General features: G+C 41.7%; 1 protein-coding gene across 1 annotated transcript in view; it reads left to right on the top strand.

Annotated features, from left to right (window-relative positions):
• GXYLT2 (glucoside xylosyltransferase 2) overlaps positions 1–16,498 on the top strand; it is an 88,295-nt gene extending 71,797 nt beyond the window's left edge. Inside the window, exons 8-9 of the mRNA XM_027121477.1 lie at positions 7,554–7,726; positions 13,261–16,498. Coding sequence (XP_026977278.1) covers positions 7,554–7,726; positions 13,261–13,443 — 356 coding nt within the window. The 3' untranslated portion in view covers positions 13,444–16,498. The remainder of the gene's footprint in view (positions 1–7,553; positions 7,727–13,260) is intronic.
• Positions 16,499–22,737: the final 6,239 nt, after the last annotated feature.

The raw sequence follows: 22,737 nt of genomic DNA on the forward strand, positions 1-22,737 counted from the left end.
ACAGGTGAATTTGAGTCAAGAGCAGACTTCTGTAGAAAGGGTAGATTTGACAAGGGTTAAAGGAGAAGCCTGTGTAGAAAGATATGCTTGGATTCATGCGCTTAGTTTGCAGGGAATACAACTTAACTCAGACCAGCTAAGTAAAGGGCCAGGTGCCAGTCCCATGAACACATGGGTCAGATCATGCCAGGCCTCATGAGAACCATCTCTGGGCAGCTGCTCAGGATCAAAGCTCATTTCTTCATCCCTCAGAGTCCTCACGGTGTATGTTGTGTCGCTTGTCTTCATGCCCATCTGATTCCTTTCCATCTGTCCAGCAATAATGTCTGCTCGTACATGGCCCAACCCCAAGTCAGCACAACCTTACAAGCCCATGCCAGTGATGATAGGTTGTCTAGGTTTCTTAATTCGGATTCTTGAAGGTAAGAGAGAGAGGGGGATGGGGGGTTGGCCTGTCCCAACCTATTCACTGATTCCCAGCCCAGCTATGAACTGGTTCTCTTTCGATGGGGAGACCACCCTTGATCCGGTCATCAGGGGCCGGGAGAGCAAGATCACATGGCATTTTCCTCTCTCAAACATGAACACCGAGGTCTGTCCCTTCTTTCAGAGCAATTTCTAGAAAAGTGGGGGTGGCCAGGGGAAGAAATGAAACCAGCCAAGTATAGATGACAAGGCAGGGCATCCAGCCAGATGAGAAGTGCTAGGGCTCTGTCCACGAAGAGAGAGAAGAGCTGAAAGGCGCATGGAATGTACATAGATCGTCCATGAGTTGAATGTGATACTAGGGAGTTGGGAGGGTTTGCTGGGGCCACAGAGAGCAGGACACACAGTCCCATGGAACAGGCCTCTTCAGAGGCCCTGTCAGGCCTTGCTCTCATCCTGCCAGGGTGTGCAACCACACTATATACTCACCTCACCAAAAGCTTCCAGCAGCTGGTAGTTGTGAATGTGTTTTGGGGTGGACAGGCCCAATTATTTGGTTTTAGGACTGTCCTGGAAAACTGGAAACAGATCATTGTTTTGGGAGTCTGAGAAGTTCATGAGCTCTGATGCGAAGCTCAAGAATGAAGATCATAGGGTCCTTGTGAGAAGGGGTTACGTCTACTTTGTCTTCATTGAGTGATTCCAGTGGGAGGGTTAGTGCCTTAACTGGAGTTGATCTTCAGAGGTGTTGGCTGGTTGGAGGAATGGGATTAAGAGACTGGAATGGAAGAAGGAAGGAAATGGAAGAGAAAGAGCACAGCCAGGAAAGTGAGAGGAAGGGATGTTGGGGAGAGAAAGGAGAGGGAGAAAGCAGAGAAGGGGGAAAGATACAGAGGGTAGAGGAACGTATACGCTTTGATTCTCCCATTCATTCAGTGGATATCTTTTGAGCATTTACCTGCTAGGTACCAGCCACGGGGCTAGGCAGAGGGGATGCGGCGGCATGCAGAGGAGACAGAGTCTCTACTTTTACAAAACCTACCTTGTTTTGGGAGAGGTCAGCTTCCAAAGAGTAACAATGAGTCATTCAAAATCACAAATTGTGATCAGTGCTATGAAGGAAACAAACGAGAGGTTGAGAGAGCCACTGTCAAGGCTGGGGAGAGAGGGTTCCATCTTTAAATTGTGTGATCAGAGACATCTTCTTGGAGGAATGAATTGCCCTTTTCTGGAACAAGGTACATTCTGGAAGAAGGAAGAAGAGGAGTCTGGGAAAGCTCAGTTGCAGAATGAGACATTAAAAAACAAAGCAGAACAAACAAAACGCTATGAGTCGTGCAAACAGCCTCCGTTCTGTTGATATAGAGTAGTAAGTAAGTAGCAAGCCTATTCCACCAGGAAGTTAAAATGATCAGACATAAACTATTCCATAATCTTAGAGACCCCAAGAGTAGGAAATGATCAGAAATGTAAGGAGCAATCAATTCACACAGTACTTTGCAAGTAGTTAGGAGGCTCTGGAAATAAACGTAGACTCCGGAAAAGGATCGCTAAGGGATTTCAGACTCATAAATAATCAATTGCTGAGCTTCTTTATCTACATAAAATGGAGAGGAAAAATAGCAAAGACCCAGGGTTTGAAGAGAGATTGGCTTGAAAAAAATGTTTTTAATAAATTGCAGTGTTTTGAGGCTTTGGAGTTTAAAAACCGTTCACTGTATTATTTCCTCAGCAGCAGAAAAAAATAACCTGCACGTTTCACCATGCTGTCATTTTTAAACATTAGATTTTGACAGCCATGATAATCTTGCTTAAACTAGATTCGTTTCGGTATAGTTATTCATCGTGTGCCAAATAACCATCATTAATCCACGCTCCGTGTTCATCAGCTGCTCTACAGAGGTTTTCCATCTTCAGCCCAGCCCAGGGTGCTGGTGTAGCCCCTCTCCTCCTCCTTGCCCCCGTGGAGAAGGAGATTTCGCAGTGTAACCCACGCCAAATGTATCTGTGAATAAAAAGGCACATCTGTTATTTTTACCTATGCACTCTTTTTTTTTTTAATTGGGGTTTAATTTGCTTTACAATGTCGTGTTAGTTTCTGCTGTACAGTGAAGTGAATCAGCTATGTGTATACAGACATCCCCCAGCCTTGGGCCTCCCTCCCCCGCCCATCCCACCCATCTAGGTCATCACAGAGCACAGAGCTGAGCTCCCTGTGCTACACAGCAGGTTCCCACTAGCTATCTGTTTTACACATGGTAGTGTATTTATGTCAAACTTTATCTCCCACTTCATCCCACCCTAAACCTTCCCCTCTGTGTCTACACGTCCATTGTCTACGTCTGCGGCTCTATTCCTGCCCTGCAAATAGGTTCATCTAAATGTCCACCTGTGCACTCTTGATTGCCCTTTCTTTTAGTAACAGCACGCAGTTCTCTCAGGGGAATTACTCTTCCCCCATTGCATGCAGTCTTAGAGCCCTGCCCACCCCTGACTCGCACTTAACTAGTCAGACCATCTCCTGGGAACCTGAGTCTGGGAATCCAAGAGCAGAAAGTAGGCAAGGCTGGTCCATCCTGGCAGCAATGCCGAGAAGCTGACATTAATTAGTCCCCACACCCAGATCCCAGGAGCCACCCCACTTCCTGCCCCAATTCAGCTTTCCCTCTGATTTTTTGAGCTACCTCCTCTCTTTCCAAAGGAAAAAAAATATTTTTTGCCTCACATGCTAGAATCAAAGTTGATTACTTGCAACCTAATAAAGATTTATATATCTTGAATATTTTAGGGCAAAGCAGTCTATTTATATAACAACTTTCCTACCATTATCTTACCTCTTTGAAGAAATCGAGTTTGCCCCCCCAAAATTAAATGCTTTATCTTTTCTAAAACACACTCTGATTTCCAAACTCTTCGCCATGATCAGGCCATTTTCTCCTCCTCAAATGCTCTTCCAGTCTTCTATTTCTAACTGTCAGAATCCTATCCTTACTATATAAGTCTAAGTTTAAGTAAAGCTTTACCAAAATGCCTTCCTTTTATAGACTCTGATAAAAAATGTTCATTTCTGTACTATCTCCCTTAGAAGAGTATAAATTCCCAAAGGGCAGGGGCAGTGCCTTATCACCCAGTGACACCAATGCCTTGCATTGTGGTGAACAAATACTTGTTTCAGTTCTATTCTCACGGTATTTCACGTTTCTTCCTCTGGAAAATTCTGAAGGGAAGGTAAACACGTGAATTGAATTCTGTCTGGGACCGAATTTCACATGTGATATTCAGTAGCTGTGGTTCCTAGCTGATCTTCGGGAAATCTACAAACCCCTAAATTTGTAAGCAGATATTCTTCATATATTTTTCCAAAGACAGAGTCTAAAGCTTTCATTAGATTCTCAGAGAGATCTGTGACTCATAAAAGGTTAAGAAAGTCTGGCCACCTGCATGTCTAGAGGCAGTTGGTGTAAAACATTTACCACCAATGTGCTATGTGTCTAGAAGGATGCCAGGCTCATTCCATTTAAGTTACCTTGTTTTATCCTTCTAGTAGCCTAATGCAATAGTTCTTGTTATGGCAATAGCAATGATAATAGTAATGATCACAGCTCACATTTACGGGGTGTATCTTCTGTGTGCAGTGAGCACTGTTCCAAGTACTTCTGTATATGAACTCATTTAATACTTCCCCAAATTCTACAAGTGATATTTACAATTCTTCCCCTTTTACAGATAATGAAACTGAGGCCCAGAAAAATCATGCAATTTGCTTGAGTTCATGCAACTAATGGCAGAGTTTTGTACTGAAACCCAACAGCTTGACTCTAAAGCTTGCTTCTTAGCCACTCTGCTGTTAGGTCACAGCTAACACATGGTAGAGCTGGGATTCAAATCTGCATCATTTAACTTCTCTTCAGTGCTTCTAAACTGAGGCCAAGGGTTTCAGCAACTCACCCAAGTTTTTAGAACTAGGAGGTGGTAGAAGCCAACTTTGAACCTGCCTGTCTTATTACAAAGCCTTTCAGAAGAATTTCAGTAAAGTAGGTGTTAACTCTTCACTAAATGTTTGACAGAATTCGCCCATGAAGCCATCTGGTCCTGGACTTCTGTTTGTTGGAAGATTTTTTAATCACAGTTTCAATTTCAGTACTTGTGATTGGTCTGTTCATAGTTTCTGTTTCTTCCTGGTTCAGTCTTGGAAGAATTTGTCCTTTCTAAGAATTTGTCCATTTCTTCCAGGTTATCCATTAATTGGCATGTAGTTGCTTGCAGTAGTCTCTTATGATCCTTTGTATTTCTGTGGTGTCCATTGTACCTTCTCCTTTTTCATTTCTAATTTTATTGATTTGAGTCCTCTCCCTTTTTTTCTTGATGAGTCTGGCTCAGGGTTTATCGATTTTGTTTATTTTCTCAAAGAACCAGCTTTTAGTTTCAGTGATCTTTGCTCTTGTTTTCTTCATCTCTATTTCATTTATTTCTGCTCTGATCTTTATGACTTCTTTCCTTCTACTACCTTTGGGTTTTGTTTGTTCTTCTTTCCCTAGTTCCTTTAGGTGTAAGGTTAGGTCGTTTATTTGAGATTTTTCTTGTTTCTTGAGGTAAAATTGTATTGCTATAAACTTCCCTCTTAGAACTGCTTTTGCTGCATCCCATAGGTTTTGGATTGTCATATTTTCGTTGTTATTTGTCTCTAGGTATTTTTTGATTTCCTATTTGATTTCTTCAGGGATCCATCAGTTATTTAGTAACATATTGTTTAGACTCTATGTCTTTGTGTTTTGCCTTTGAGTGATGCCCTCATTGGGCTCGGTCCTCTAAGGAGGCTGCAAAGAGAGGAAAAGTTTTCTTTTTGTAGTAGAGTCCTTAAACTACTTAGGAAGAGGCAAAAAACCTTCATCACCAATCTTAAACTCCATGAAGGCAGGACCTGTACACATAGCAGGCATTTGATAAATATTTGTTCATTCCATCAATCCGTGCGTTTACAAAAACAGAGGTAGTGTCTAGGGCAATTCATTCAGGAGAGAATACTGACAGGTGCTTAAGCAGGGACTGCAAATCCAAATGGCCGGGCAGGTATCAGAAAGGAGTGAGGTGACTCATGGGATTAAAAAAAAGGCAGCTATTTGGCTGGGGTCAGGTCACAGTTCAGATGCACAAAAGCATGTTTAGATATTTTCACTCCCACTATCCTCACATCCACCCTCTTTACGGAAGTGCAGCAAAGTCACACAACTAATAGAGGAGTTGGGATTCAGACCTTGATGGTATAACTTCATGATGAGCACCACTCTCTCCCAGCTGTGGATTATGTATGCGCAAGCGTGGAGGTGAATGCAGGTAAGGGAAACATCCTGGTGGAATGGAGTTCTCCCAAGAGAAGGAAAATCTCATAGTGTGTTGTGAACAGTTAGGAATTAGAGGGTGCTTGGATGTCACAGCAGTCTGTGAGTTTTATGTTTTGTTTTGTTTTGTGGCCGCACCACGCGGCTTGCGAGATCTTAGTTCCACAACCAGGGATTGAACCTGCACCCTCGGCAGTGAAAGCTCCAAGTCCTAACCCCTGGACTGCCGGGGAATTCCCCAGTGGCATGTGATTTCTGAATGGTAGAAATATTACACACCATCTGCCAGAGGGGATGTGCGATGACGTCTTCATTCTTTGCTTTCCATCTCGAAGGTTTCTGTAAATAACCTCTAAGCAGGGGTCCTTTCCATGAGAAGGGAATGACATCAACCCAACCAACAAGCACATCTTTATGACGCTCTTCTGACACTGGTAATTGATTTGCTCTAAGCCTTCTGTGCTGTCACTCGGGGCCTTTCTTATGGTCAGTGGCACACGTTTGCAGAGAACTTTGATCCATCCTCCTCTAGCCCCGGCCCTTAAAGGCACCAGGAAGGAGGAGCCAGGAAGCTCAGGGGTTATGAGCTTATTGCTGATTTTATAATCCCTCGTCACCAAGAAGAAATGTACTGAGTCCATCAGGATTAGAGCAGAGTTTCTCGACGTTGGCACTACTACAGTGGTGGGGCTTGCTGTTCACGGAGGATATTTATAGCATCCTGGCCTCTACCCACTAGATGCCAGTAGCAGCCTCGTCATGTATGACGAACAATGTCGCCCTCCAAACACTGCCAGGTGGTCCCGGGAGACTGCAGGGTAGCATCACCCCTGGCTAAGAATCACAGGCTTAGAGATGCAAACACGCACAAGGACACATGTGCACATGCTCACCCACAGTGTATATAGTCACCTTGACAGGGGGACTTGTTTTTGTGTTGCTTTTTGTTGTTGTTTTCCTATTGTAGTATTTTGTTTGTTGTTTTTTTCCTTCACTTTGTTTCTGTTGGTTGGTTGCTTTTTTTTTTTTGAGGTACGCGGGCCTCTCACTGTTGTGGCCTCTCCCGTTGCGGAGCACAGGCTCCGGACACGCAGGCCCAGCGGCCACGGCTCACGGGCCCAGCAGCTCCGCGGCATGTGGGATCCTCCCGGACCGGGGCACGAACCCGTGTCCCCTGCATCAGCAGGCAGACTCCCAACCACTGCGCCACCAGGGAAGCCCTGGTTGGTTGCTTTTTAATCTGAAGAAGAACCTTTGCTTCAATCTTGACTCTAATTTTTCAAGTTGGTCCATTTCACAAAACCTTTACGAAGAGTTGATTGTAACTGCTAATGCTATAGATAGACCACCGCTGTGTGCTTGTCAGTCTGCTATGCATTTTACATGAGCTTTTTAAAATTTGAATCATCAAAATAACAGGGCAATCCTGTTACATCCATCTTGCGGATGAGGAAATTGAAACACAGGCCGGTTAAGTCACTGGACCCAGGTTGCACTGATTTTGAGTGACAGAGTTGGGATTCTGATCCAGGCTGTCTGCTGCCCTCATTTGCCTTCTTGTCTAAGATGCTATATTGCCCTCCTCTTTGGGGTGAAACCTCCAACATCACTAATGTGTGCTCCTTCAGTTCCTGATCTCAGAATATCGACAAACGTGGTAAACTCTGAGCTACAAGTCACAATCACAGTCACGCGCTTTGAAGTCCTGTGTGATGTGCAGTTTATGGAAACGTTGGTTTCGTCGCTGACACTGATTGTACACACATATCTTTCTCTTGTCACCACCAGAGTGTCTGTACGTGTTCCCCTGCCAGTGGAACTACCGTCCTGATCACTGCATGTACGGAAGCAATTGCAGAGCGGCCGAGCGGGAAGGTGTGTCTGTCCTGCATGGGAACCGAGGCGTCTACCATGATGAGAAGCAGCCAACTTTCAAAGCGCTCTATGAAGCAATCCGAGATGTAAGTGTGTTCTCACCCCCCCATTCAGCAGACATGTACTTATCAGCATGAAGCAGTGCAGGTGCTGTGGTCACCCGTCCCTTTGAAGGCCAAATAATTCCCAGAAGCATTGAGTTCTACCGCTTTTCCCCAACCTCACTCACGCTACGTCACTCCATCCACTTGCCACCTGGTACTATACTTTGTCCACTCTTGACTTAATATTTCCAAGAAAGTCACTCATTTCTTTTTCTCTGAAATAAATTCGCTGAAGGAGGAAGTGTCCTATCAGACAGAGAAACCCGTGGTAACTGAGTATACTGCTGAACTGAACGAATAAGCATTTTCAGAACTCTAATGGAAAACTCATGAATTCATAAAAGTGCTAACAAAAGATCAAGATGAAAACAAAAATTAATTACATGGGACTGAGTGAACTGATGAGGATGATTATAATTTTTGTGACTTTCTGTTTGAATTAAAAAAAAAATCCCCCCCCCCAAAAAGAAGAGAACAGTAAGCAAAAAAAAAAAGAAAGAGAGACTCTGTGCTATTTGCCGTAATAAAGGGTCAGAGGTTAGGATATAGGTAATACAATAAAAATAAAATATTATTCAGCTCAAGCTAAGTGTGTTGCCTGGTTGCCAGCTCCACCCTATTGAACAAGCAGGTGTCGAGGTGGTCATTTAGGACAGCAGTCCCCAACCTTTTTGGCACCAGGGACGCATTACAAGGAAGACGATTTTTCCACGGATTGGGTGGGAGGGTGGGAGGGCGTGGGGGCTGGTTCAGGCGGTAATGCCAGCGACGGGGAGCGGCACACGAAGCTTCGCTTGCTTGCCCACCGCTCACCTCCTGCTGTGCAGCCCGGCTCCTAACAGGCCGCGGACCGGTACCAGTCCAAGGACCAGGAGTTGGGGACTCCTGAGTTAGGACCAGGAGCCAAACCAAAGTGACAATCAAGTCTTTATTTATGGACTGCCACAGTGCAAGCAAGAGGCAAGAAGAGGCACCAGCTCTCGGTGGTCCATTTTTATCCACCAAAGGGTGCTGGCTGAGGGTCAAGTGGCTGCAGCACGGAGGCAGGAATATCTCCTGAATAAAAGGCTTTTGCATCTTTACGGGCCCATGAATCTTGGGGAAGAGGAGAGGGAAGGAAGAGGGGAGGAGGAGAAAGGTACCCCCACACACACCTCCCAAAGGAGGCCTCCACACGGAGGTGCTTGGGGCAGAGATGCAAACGTGCGTATAAGCCAGGGTGGCTTATACACACAAAGAAAACTGCAGCTCGCTGCCATGCACTAAGTCTGGGAGGGCAGCTTTCCCCCGAGACATGCCAGACAGCCTTGTAATTGCCTCTGGCTGAGTGTGAAGATCACACCAACTATCCTGGCCTGGAGCTGAGGCCCCCTCTTACTCCCTTGAAGAGGTTGATTTTAGCAGGAGCAGTTAAGACCTATGTGAACTCTCTTCTTGCAGTAACTGGGAAGGTCGAAAGGACCTTGCCTTGTGGTTCACCACCTAATATCACGTCAAGTACTGCCTGCTGGTACCTGCATCCCTCACTTTGGGAAACACTGCTTTCCACATTGCCTTTCACCTTGAAGTTGGTGGGGCAGAACCAGCAACAGCTACTTTCAGAGATTTCCCTTTTGAAACTTTCATTCCAAAACGTAGAGTGTAGGGGTCGGCCAACTTGGGCCAAATATTGGGCCAAATCTGGCCCGTTTTTGTAAGACATGTGGGGTAAGAATGGTTTCTTAAACAGTTGGGGAAAAAATGAACAGAAGAATATTTCGTAACACAGGAAAGTTTTATGAAATTCAAATTTCTCTGTTCATATAGTCTTATCGGGACACAGCAACAACTGTTCATGTTACGTATTGTCTGTGGCCACCGATATGCTACAAAGGCAAAGATGAGTAGCTGTGACAGACTGTACGGCCCACAGAGTCTGAAATATTTACTATCTAGCCCTTTACCGAAAAAATTTGCCAACCCCTGACAGAAGGCATGTAGATTTTATTAGAGGGTTTTTTCCTTGGGGATCTGGGAACCCTCATGATTCATGAAAAGGATTGGGCAGGAGTGAGGTGAGGGTGAATCCTGCAACACAGTAATGCGTTTTTGCACGTATGAAAGTATGCATTTTGCTAAGGAGAATCCCAGAGAATTCCAATTCTGGAATCCCCAGAATTGTCTTCTGTGGAGGGAAAGAATTTCACGTGCCAATAAACTAACACCTCTTTTTTCTCCTGGGATTCCTGCTGTTGTTTCTCCAAAGCCAGGTGATTTAATTACACAGAAAATTTGTTCTGTACTTAGTGATATCACATTTAGATATTCAAACACTGACTCCAGGTGCACATCCATTCAGGAGTACAAATGGAAGGTACATAAGAATGCAGCAGACGTGGACATCAGAGCCATGCCCCAGGTTGTTCTGTACTCTGTCAGCCCTGGCCTGGGATTGAGCAACTATGGTTCTAGAGTTACAATCGGTCTTGTTTGTTTTCTGGGTGGATCAGAAAGAGGGCCAAATAACTGTTTCATAAATGATTCTGCATAATACACTCACTGATTTTCCTCAGTTGGGACTAAAAAGACAATTTTCGTTCACGCATTTCAATCAGGACAGTCACTAACCCCATCCTGAAATTCAAGTAAATATAGACAGACTTCATCATAAAAGACCTATTTCTCCACTTGCCACTGTGCACCCCAGTGCAGTGGAGTCAGGGCTTGGCTTTAGGCATCGACAGACCTGGGTTCAGGTCCCAATTTTGTCCCTTTCTGGTGATTAGTCATTAACTCTGTGCTCTTGACTTACTGAGCCTCAGTTTCCTCATCTGTGAAATGGGGATAATAATATTATCTACCTCATAAAACGTGTTGTGAGAATTCAACAAAATGATTGTTTTCACACTTTTAGTACAGCACCCGACATAGAGTTGTTCTCAATAATTAGAAGTTTCACACTCTTTTCTTTTCTTATCTTGTCCACATTTTCTCACTTGCTCTCTCCCTTCCCCTCTATAAATACTTTTCCTCTCTCTCTCTTTCGCTGTATGTCTCTTTCTTCCTTCATCTCTCTCTGAAAATATTCCTCCTGTCCCTCCCTCTTCCTTCTCTTCCCTCCCCTTCTCTCTCTCTCTCTCTCCCTCTCTCACACACACACAAACACACATACTCACATACCCTAACTCTGTGTGTATGTTTGTGTGAAGGGTAAGTGTGATCTTCCCCCATCATGACCCAAGGAAAATTATATATGAGGCAGACATTCTGCCAGTAATTCTTTCAACAATCATCTCTGAAGAGCCTATTTTATGCAGGAACAATTCTAGGTTCTGGGAACTTAGAAGTCAACAAGACTGACAAAGCCCGCTCCTCATGAAACGTATATTTTGGGTGAGGAAGCCAGACAGTACTCACATAAATGAAGAAATCAATAAAACTCTTACCAGATAGTGGAAGGTTAAAGCAGGGTGCTGGGCATCCAGGATGGGCATCCAGGATGGAGAGGAAGGTTCACAAGCTCGGGTCCTCAGGGAGGCTTCTGCCAGCCTGAGCCTTGATCCCTGGGACAATCTGGGGAGAGATCCTGCCAAGTAGAAGAAATAACCTGGGAAAAGTCCCTGAGTCAGGAGTAAGTTTGTGTGCCCACCGACAGGGAAGAGGCCACAGTAACCAGAATGAACAGAAAAGGTAAGCGAGGAGGAGATGAGCAGGGAGAGTTCCGGGTCACATTGAACCTTTGGGGACAGGAGAGGGGTTGGAATCTTACTCTAATTGCAGCGGGAAGCCCCTGCAGGAAAACGACGTGCTCTGATTTATGCTTTAAAAATATCTCCGTGGTAACTTGGTGCAGGGGGTGCAAGAGTGAAAACAAAAAGGCTATCTATGAGACTTACTGCAGCCTTCCAGGTGAGAGATGGGGCTGGCGTGCACTTGGGTGGTGTTGGGAAGATGAGAGGCTGGACTCGGGATGTGCTGTAGAGGTAGAGTTTACGGTACTTGCTGTTGCACCAGGTGAAGGATGTGGGGGAAAGAGAGGAATCAAGCAGGGCTCCACGGTTTTGACCTATTCTGTTCCTGTCACTGGGGATACAGTGATGAAAAGGAGTTTATCAATGGTCTAAATTGTGCTGTGAAAGAAAAAGTGTTCCAAGCATGGTCTCGGACAGAACCCTTTTTTTGCATTACATAATGTGTAATCTCCTTCTGGGAAGAAATTCACATTTCTGATAAACATGCTTAAGCAATATTTCTGATGAACTTTAAGGGATTAAGACTTGTTCTAGGAAACTAGACACCCACCCACTCTGCTGTCAGGCAATAGTATCTGACTTTTCATCATTCTTATTTCCCTTTTGCTTTTTTCTCTAGTCTTTTTGTTTAGAATGTCCTTGCCAACAATGAATCTTTGACTTGACCTACTAGAGGCCTTTTCCCTTTCGACAAGACTGTAATAAAACTTTGACTCTTGTTCATAATTAGGTGGTCTGAAAGATTTATTTTGGGAAATACAGACACATTCCATAGGAAAACAAGATAATTTCTTTTTAAAGTCCAATATTAAGTGGGAAAAAACCGACAACCAATATTTGGTACCTGAATTACTAAAATAAAGTTCACTGATGATACATTTCACTAGTAGTTGTTAAACTCTGAACTTCGTGAGATTACCATAGTTCCTTCATTAAGATTGCTACAAAGGCAAGATATATGAACAATTCAGTGTTGGTTTTTTTTTTTTTTTTTTTTGCGGTACGCGGCCCTCTCACCGCTGTGGCCTCTCCCGTTGTGGAGCACAGGCTCCGGACGCGCAGGCTCAGCGGCCATGGCTCACAGTCCCAGCCGCTCCGCGGCATGTGGGATCTTCCCGGACCGGGGCACGAACCCGTGTCCCCTGCATCGGCAGGTGGACTCTCAACCACTGCGCCACCAGGGAAGCCCCAATTCAGTGTTTTATTGTAGTAGATTTCAAGTATCTACTTGAGTCTTTTTAAAAAATTTTATTGAAGTATAGTTGATTTATAATGTTGTGTTAATTTCTTCTGTACACCAAAGTAACTCAGTTATACATATATGTATTCTTTTTCATATTCTTTTCCATTATGGGGTTTGTCACAGGATATTGAACATAGTTTCCCGCGCTATACAGTAGGACCTTTTTGTTTATACTTGAGTCTTGCTTCTACTCAGCAAGAGCATGCTATAGAATATCCTGTTCTGGGAAATATACTTCACTCAGATTTTAAGAGCTTTTAAAACCCAAATAAATCATCTTTTTTTTTTTTTTTTTTTTTTAAGAGGTAAAGAAACAGGCCCCAAAAGGGTAAGTGATTGCCTGGGGTTGCACAGGACTGAATCAGGATTTGAACCTCGGTCCTCGGAGGTCCCTTCCTCTGTATCTAAAAACGTACCAAGCTGTGCCTGCATGTTTATATTAATTCCCTGTGTCATTTCTCAGTAAGTTATTTGCGTGTTAAATGGCATTTCAGTAACTAAAATACACTTTTCTTTTTTTTTATTTTTAACTCATCTTTCAGTTTCCCTTTCAAGACAATCTCTTTCAATCCATGTATTACCCTCTTCAGCTGAAGTTTTTGGAGACTGTGCACACTTTATGTGGACGAATCCCACAAGTTTTTCTGAAGCAAATTGAGAAAACCATGAAAAGGGCTTATGAGAAACATGTCATCATCCATGTTGGCCCGAACCAGAGGCGCTGAGTATTTCCCATTGTCTCGAGTCAATTAGGCATCTCATGAACGAGGAAATACTCATCTGCAAGCTGCCTGGATCTCTTTTATGTGAATATTTCATGGTGCTCTATGACAACTAAGTTTAAAAAGACTTGTTAAATGTTGCTAAATCAGTTGCCCCTAAATGGAAATATGCTTTAATTTTTTTCTAAAGTGCTATTTATCTCTCTGTTTTTTTTAAAAAAATGATATTTTTGCTCACTTAACACTGTTGAAGTAGGTCGAGCTAGCTGTGAAAAGGAACTCTTGTGAGCCTTCTGATTCCCAAGTGTCTGAGGCAATGTCAGTGGCATCTAATGTGGCACATTTTATCCACTTCTCTTGAGACTCTCTCTATGCAATGGGTTCGCCCCACCCCTTGTTATAAAAGTGATACATGCTTGTTGTAAAACAAATTTTTAAAACTTATAGAGAATATATAGGTCATTGGACCAAAATCAAGATGAGATTAGCCATAATCCTATTAACCAGGGAAAAAGATTTTTATTTTAGTGTAGTCCCTTCTAGACTTTTTTTCCCTACTTTTATATTTACTTGCGGTTGTCTTTTCCATCGTATAAACATGTATCTAAAACAGGTAGTCTAAGTGAAAGTGGGACCCTATGCTGAGATTTTTATGTAGGAGACTAAAAATTTAGACAAAAGGATGATGCCTGCAACCCTTTATTTAAAACACGTCTGGGACAGAGATCAGGGTTAGGAGACGGACCACCTGAGACGAGATTAAGGGAGCACAAGCCCTGCTCACACCCTAATCTTGTCAGAGGTCCCACCTCACCATTGTTATAAAACCCCTCATCAAATCCTCTGGGGTGGGGACACATAGTTTTTCAAGGCAGGAGTCTGCTGTATCCCCCCTTTGCCTGGCAAAGCAATAAAGCTATCCTTTTCTACTTCAAAAAAATACATCGGGGAGAAGCATTCGGATTTTAGCTAATTGGGCAGTGATAAAGGATGAAGCATATCTGGGGCTGTTTTTTAAGAAAAATTGTTCAGATTTTTCCAAATCGTAAGACATGTCTATGCAGCCACAGCTTCTGAAAGGAAATTCAGTAATTGTGTTAAACCTAAACGGTCTCTTTAGCAGAGATGTGATTTTGTGCTGACCCAGAGACAAAAGCATTTTATCTCTTACTTTGGTAGGTGTGGCCTTCTCTCTTTAAACTCTTGGGCAATAGGTGGAAATTAAAGGCCGACTTGGAATGTAATGTGTACAAATAAATAGTTAAGTGGATTCCACTGGCCAGAAAATTCATCTTCCCACCAGCCTTAGAAAGGTCTCTCAAATTTTTTTTTTTCTTCTTGAGGGTATTCTAGCTGTTAGCCAAGGTGTGTCTTATCACCTAGCTACAGTAGAGGAAGTTCGGTATTCTTTCCCCAAAGGAATCAAAGTTAATCCCTAGTTGCTCCTGTAGCTGCTATTAGCATAAGGGCATTTTGCATAATGCTTTATTTATCTCAAAAAACGTGTGCATAAATGATCTCCTTGATGTTTGCAACAACTTAGTGAACTTAGTAGGGGCCTGTATCATCTCCACTGGGCAAATAAGGAAATTGTAATACAAAGAAACAAATATATTCCATATAATTACTGTTCTGTAAGGCACACAGATGTGTATAGGATACATCCCGTTTCACAGAGAAATTTTTGAAAACAAAAATATTAAATATTTTTCATCACATATAGACAATGATCTGAAAGTATAAAATGAAAATTTTTGTTTTGGTAATGCAAATATGGTATCCGATATATTGGAATCCCGTAGGATATCATAGGTTCTATAACAGCAGAAAAGGTCTTACCCTGAAAAAAATATATGCAAGTCTCAGCACTACCGAAGAATATATAGGTATCAGTCAATATTAGTATGCAGCACCATTATGGTAGTAACAAATTTAAATCTAAAATGGTTGAGTAATAACCCATACTTTCCTTTTGATAAGTTGGGTGACCTGTGGTTTGTTATTTTTGTTAAGGGAAATTACCATTATGATGTGAAACTCTTATCTTTGCTGTTGTATTTTATGTTTCCTCATTTTACCACTGAAGGTGACATCATTCATTATCTGATTTCTAAAGCATGTGGAGGGAATTTCGGGATTGTGTTTTGGACGGGGAAAATGCATTCTGTATCCCACAAACAGGATTTTGGTGAAAGAGCCAGGATGTGGAGATGATTCCCTGACTTCATTCCAGTTTTCTTTCTCCTTGTTCAGCACAGCCAGCAAACCCCACAGATGTCACTCATATTTGCTGGCGGCTCACAGACCTAAAGAAGTTCCTTTCCTCCTTTGGCAAGTCCCACAAAAAATCTGCAGATAAAGACATGGCATACAGCAATTCCTTTTCTTTTATGAGAGTCAGGTTTACCCACAACTCTCAATTGTGGGTTCTAGTCTGAAGATGCACAATAGGACTTCCAGCAAAGGTCAGTGATAGAACTCTAGAACATTCTAGAATGATGCATTATGAGACTGTGAAGCCTTAGAATTTGGTGTGGTTTTCTGTCTGGGAATTCCTTTGCTGTATCCTGAAATGTTAGGTGAGTTCGGTGGAGAATTTAGAAAAACTCTGATCTTCTAATCCCCATGCCAAAAAGTGCTAATTATTTCTTATAGTTAGGACGTTGCCATGAGGCAGTATTTTCTCTGCCTGTGATAATTTCCGGAAAGCTACGACATTAGCGCCTTTGAAATATGATAACCACAATTTGAATTCAGTGGACTCCTGAAACATGCAGTCTGTGGTCTGAAGTTTGCCAAAGGTTACATTGCCCCCTTTGGCACATCGAATCTGTGGGATGACCATGAGACGGGGTCTCTTCTGTCCTCCTATCTTCTCCTGTCCTCTCCTTGTTTCCTTTAAAATTCTGTTTAAGGCATGACTACAGAGTTCCACTGGAGAATGAAAGAACACTTTCTAATAGCAAAGTGTAGTTTTTTTGTGGTTTTTTTTTGCGGTATGCGGGCCTCTCACTGTTGTGGCCTCTCCCGTTGCGGAGCACAGGCTCCGGAAGCGCAGGCTCAGCGGCCATGGCTCACGGGCCCAGCCACTCCGCGGCATGTGGGATCTTCCCGGACCGGGGCACGAACCCGCGTCCCCTGCATCGGCAGGCGGACTCCCAACCACTGCGCCACCAGGGAAGCCCAAAGTGTAGTATTTTTGTGTGCATGGATGTTAGAACTTTCAACAGCAGGGTCACTAGAAATGCTGACCATGTTTTTCTTGCTGAGTTTTTCTTTTCCCAATATAAATCTCTGAAATTGTGACTTACATCAGAAATTCCAGTATTTGAAAAATTAACTGGCTGGAAAATCTAAGTTTTCTTTCAACTTCCAAGACAATTTAGCATTTAGGATATATTGCTCCAAGCTTAACTATTTATTTGAAACGTCTATTCCATATTCAGTGTTTCCACTGCAAATTGTTGTGACTTTTACTGAATTTATTATTGAAATGGATATTTATACAGACTTATAGAAGTTTGTGAGTATTTATTTCATTGCAGTTATGGTGTTTATAAAACAAGCAAACTGTACAAAACCTTACTCACAGTCACAAAATAGTGATCCAATAATGGAATAATCACTCCAACCCACCCTGAAGATGCCGCAACATACGTACAGATTTAGGGTTATGTATAAATATTGCCTGATACTTATACAAAAAAGATAAATCGCATGTATTGGATAAACCAAAATGAATATGATTTCATGACTGAATTCAGAAATATGTTGAATTCAGAAATATGTTGAATGCCATGAGAGTACAAATCATTATATCCTCATTTATTAGTATGGTAAGCAAGCTTTTTTATGTCTTTCTGTTTCTCTCCTACTTTTTCGTCTTCCTCTTTTTCATTTTTTCCTTTCCCTTCCTATCTTTGATGTTAGCTTCTCAGTGGTACCAAGATGCTTGGCATTAGTGGCAGAGCCAGAGCACTTGGGGATCCCTGTGCAGGCAGAACTAACTTCTAATCCTGAAATCAGATCTTTATGATGAGAATTTTCCAAAAATGTACACAATACGTACAGACAGACAGACAGACAGACACACACACACACACACACACACCCTCAAATGTTTTTAAAGAAAGACCCAGCATCTATTGTGCTCTGTGAACTGAAGAATCATAGATGGTGACACCTTAGGTGATATCATTTCACAATTGCCATGCTGGCATTTAAAAAGCTGATGAGATTTCTCTGGCAAACAGAGAACTTTTCACAGGTCAGAACTGGAAATATTCTCTTGTGTCTTCAAGATAAAGCACTTTGTTTGTATCACCATATGCATGAACATATAAGAATCAGGTGCAATTTCTGCTTCATCAGTTTTACATGTTTGTGTTGTCACTGAAAAGTGCACCAATTGTTTATAGCTCCCAAGGAGAACCTGAATGCATTTTTTATGTTGGAAAACTTACTTTTTAGTGATTTTTCTTTGGGACGAAATGAGCGTATGAAAGAACACTCCAAAGAAAAGGAATTATTACAGCAAATTAAAAGGAACATAAGTATTATGATTTAATTACTATCTTGTCTTTATAAATGCCATCTCCTGTTTTACTTTTCTTTAATTAAAAGCTTTTAAAAAAGTCTTGTCTTTTGGTGTTATTTTGGAAGTGTGTTACTTTTCTTTTGGAAGATTTCAAGTTTAAGATTTTATAATATGAAATAGTAATATTTAAGTCCTTCCAGCTATTGAAAGAGATATTTGGTTTAGCAAGTAGTTTAGCCTGTTTTAAAAAAATCATTAAAAATCTTCTTTGTTTATAAAATACCACACTATACATTATGTTATTTGGTTGTAAAGGTGTCTGGTGTTTGAGATACAGTGAAGAAAATTTGGAAAATGTGAAATTAGTTCTTGCGTTCTTATATTTTATTTAGCAAAATTGAACCTGACTTGTTAGCTACTAACATAATCAAAAATAACATACCAAGGGTTTTGAGTCTACGTAAAGGTTTTTTCCCCCCAATACCTAGACTCTTAAAAATCAGCACAAGGTATTCTGTTCATCTACTGAGTTTCCTCCTCATATTTTAAAACTTTTTAAAATGCTAAGGTATTTGGATATGGTTTTCTGGAATAACTGGGAACCCACATCAAATTATTTTGTGAGATATGAGTCAGGTACTATATTTAGACAACATTAACTTTAAATCCTAGTTCCACCATTTTCTGCCTACATGTGACCTAGGCAACTGTTTTGACCATCTTTGTGCTTCAGACTTCCCACTTACTAGAACAGGACAAGGATTCCTCATAGATTGTTGTGAGGAATAAACACAAAAACATGGAATTCCAAGATTCTAAAAATTCCTTGTTTGTGGCCCCCTTACCTCCAGTAAATAAATGGCTGATGGATTTCTTAAAGAGTATCATATTGAAAAATTGGCATTTTTATTTATTAGTCTGCCATGGGGTCAGATGTTTACTTACCAGAGGGTCCACATGCTGAAGTTCTGCCTTCCTTGTCTTTTTAGAGGAACATAGGTGGAAAAGTTTGAAAATCTCTGGCTTCAGTAGTTTTACGATTCCCAAAGCTATCCTGTTTCTGTTTGGTTCCTATCACACCCTTTAGCTCTTCATAGCTTATAAGTAGCCCTCCTGTCCTTGATCATGATCTCATAATGTTCCCCCTTCTTCTCCTCCTTCGTGGTTCCCTAAGTCAGTCAGTGTCAACAGTCCACCCCCTGCCTTATCCTAGAAACCTGCTCATTACTTGTTTCGCCCTCTGTCACATTTCACATCACCCTCATCACTAAATCATCACATCCCCATTGACGCACCCCACTCCTGATACCGATTTCTGTACATCTCTTCAAGTTGCAAGTGACAGCACAAACAACTCAAACTAGTACCAAAAAAAAAGAAAAAAGTGTATTGCTTCTACCTCCAGAATATTCACTGAGTCAGTCAGAAATTCCTCTATTTTCACTGTTGTCTCCACTCAAACCATTACTCCCTGGATTCCTCTCCTCTCTGACCTGGATTGTTGTTCTAATGCCTTTCTTATTTCTCTGCATTCAGTCTGGTCCCCTCCAAACCCTAACCCATCCCCACCCTGTGTAAAGCTCCTCAGTGTTTCCCCTTTGCTCCTAGAATAGCGTCCAAAGTTCTCAGGAAGTCCCTGCGTATCTACCTCCTACCCATCTCCCTGGCTTCATTTGAGTTCTTCTTCCTCACTCTGCTAATGTTCACTTATGCTAGTTTGTTTTTCTGTTCCTTTAGGAAGCCGAGCTCTTTCCCATCAGGGGCTTTGCACATGCTTGGAATCAGTTACCCTAGAAATTCACCTGGCAAATTCTACTATCCTTCAGGTATCGATTTAAATATCCTTTCCTTGTGGAAGGCTCCTTGGATCCCCTACATAAAGGCAGTTCTGCCTCTTATATTCCCTCATATAATCCTGGACTTTTTCTTTGCGGTATGTATTATCACAGCAACAATACTTATTTGCGTGAAACTCTGAGTTAATTGACTGCCTTTCCCCCTAGATACAAAGTTCTTTGAGGGTACAGTTCCTGTTCTTTTCCCCTGCTCAATGTGCATCACCTAACTCAATGGCTAATACATTTCTGGTGCTCCAAAAGTATTTACTGAAAAGAAGTAAAGTGATTCTGCTGCACCATGAACTGGGACCAGTTCCTGTCAGTGAAGCTTCGTAACACGCTATACTTACTTTGCGTGTTGTTTCCAAAACCTATTTCTCCTACAAATGTTCAGGGTGCTGGGTTATGATAATCCATTCTCTAAAGTATCATTAACTAAAAGTATATTGATTTATTTAATTTCTTGGAGATTTATTTACTTGCCCATAAAATGACTTGGTTGGGTCAGACGGTGCTCAAGTTCCTTTCTACCTGAATGCTCTGTGTTCACGTAATCTCCCTTTTATGTCTCTGTTGTGGACATTTGTGGGATTTGGGCTGCCTGGAAACAACCCCACGCCTGGTGCCAATCTCTGTATTAGTTAAAAATTTTTTAAATTGCAAGTGACAGCAAATACAACTCAAATTGATATAGAGGGAGAGAGGGAGAGAGAATGTATTGGCTCATGTAAGTGAAAAATTCAGAAATAGCTCTGGATTCCGAGGCTTAATTGATGTCAAGGGAAATGTGTTACTCTAACAATGCTTTTTTTCATTAATATTTTACTGAAAACCACACATCCTCCTAGGACTCCAGCCATAAAATTTTCATGTCATTTCAATAGAATCATTCCATCTTTGGAAAAATACATTGTCTCTGAGTGCAGCCAAAAAATGGCATCGTCAACTTGGGTCAAAACATCAAGGGGACTTTCCTGGTGATCCAGTGGGTAAGACTCCAGTCGCAGTGCAGAGCCCCAGGTTACACACCTGGTCGGGGAACTAAATCCCGCATGCGTGCTTCAACTAAGAGTTTGCATGTTGCAGCTAAGAAGTCTGCATGTCACCCGCATGCCACATCTAAAAAGATCCCGCATGCTGCAACGAAGATCTTGAGTGCTGCAACTAAGACCCGGTGCAGCCAAAATAAATAAACTAAATACATAAATAAATATTTTTAAAAATCAAGTTTAAAACTTGATAGCTATTTATCATGGTTCCCCTGATATTCTGCTGTTCTTTGCATGTGCATGGTGATTTAGGAGAAAGTCAACATAAAATTAAGAGGTTGTGTTCAGTTGAGATGAAATTTAGATAAAGTCAAGAACTAATTAGGAAAATAGTTGGTGTATTACATGTTGAAATGTAAGCTTCTTAAGGTTGCTGTCTATTTAAATACCACAGTATGTGGCGTGTAATGGTTGACCAGCACAGCATGCCCTGCCTTATTTCCTTAACACGCATTATTTCCATGCATGCCAGCTTAGAATCTCATTTCCAGCCCCTGTGACTCTCTGCCTGAAGACTCTCCTTTTCCACTGCAGCCTGCTCTACTTGCCTATGGGCAGGCTGGAAGTGTTGGGAAATTAACACATCTGGAAGTAGCTCTCAACCATTGACTGGCGGGAATTGGTGGATAAATACCCCAGCTCCTTTGCCTCTCAACTCTTAGCTGTCTGTTCTGGAGTTCCATCCCAGAATTCTACACTGGGAGCAAGCTCAGACTGCCTGCACTCGTAACTTCCTTGATAATATATTCTTTACTGGCTTCCTTCTCTTCTCTGTCTCACTTCCGCACTCTTCTACCAGCCTTTCCTTGGATTTGGGCCCCACTGTACTGAAATCTGTGTTTCATCATCTGCAACTGATAATTATTTTATATGAGTAAAGTAACTGAATTTCAATACTTATGATCTTATTTTACTTATTATGAGAATTCTTCTTTTCCTTGTCCTCCTCCCTCTCCCCCAGCTTAGATCCCCAAATGCTTTGAATTCTATTATCCATTATTTCCCTTTTTAAGCTATGCATTTTAAATGCATCGTATTTTAGACTAGGATTTTTGTTTTGTTTTTGCATTTATGACTTGTGTTTAGCTAGTCATTAATATTTTTGTACAACTTTGTTAGGGTATAATTGAAATGCAATAAACTACTTATATTTAAAAGGTACAACTTGATTGATTGTAACTTATGTATGCTCCCTTGAAACCATCTTCACAATCAAGATAACAAATAGTTCCATCACCCCTAATAGTCTTTTCATACCCCTTTCAATCCATCCGTTCCTCCACCCCTGTTCCCAGCTAACTGTTGATCTAATTCTTGTTACTATACATGAGTTTGCATGTTCTAGGATTTTACATAAAAGGAATCATACATCATGTACTCTTTTTGCTTGGCTTTTTTCACTCAACATCATTGAGATTCATCCATATTATTGCACGTATCCATAGTTCATTCCTTTTTATTTCATCCTCCTATTGATGGATTTGCTTGTCTCCAGTTTTTGGCTATTACAAGTAAAGCTGTTATGGACATTCTTGAACATGTCTTTCGACATATTTTTCCATTTCTGTTGGGTAAAATATAGGATTGAAATGTCTGAGCTCTATGGTAAATGTATGTTTAACTTTTCAAGAAACTGCTAAACTCTTTTCCAAGTTAGTTGTACCACTTACATTTTCACTAGCCGTTCCTGTTTCTCCACGTGCTTGCCAAGATTATGTGGACAATCTTTTTAATTTTCACCAGTCTAGTGAGTATGAATTGGTATCTCATTGTGGTTTTCAGTTTCATTTTCCTAGTGACTAATGATGTTTAGCATCCTTTCATGTGTTTATTTGACATTCATATGTTTTCACTGGTAAAAAGTCTGTTCAAA

Source organism: Aethalodelphis obliquidens, unplaced genomic scaffold, assembly GCF_003676395.1.
Source record: "Aethalodelphis obliquidens isolate GAN/ISIS:26980383/991018 unplaced genomic scaffold, ASM367639v1 scaffold22, whole genome shotgun sequence".
NCBI classification, from domain to species: domain Eukaryota; kingdom Metazoa; phylum Chordata; class Mammalia; order Artiodactyla; family Delphinidae; genus Aethalodelphis; species Aethalodelphis obliquidens.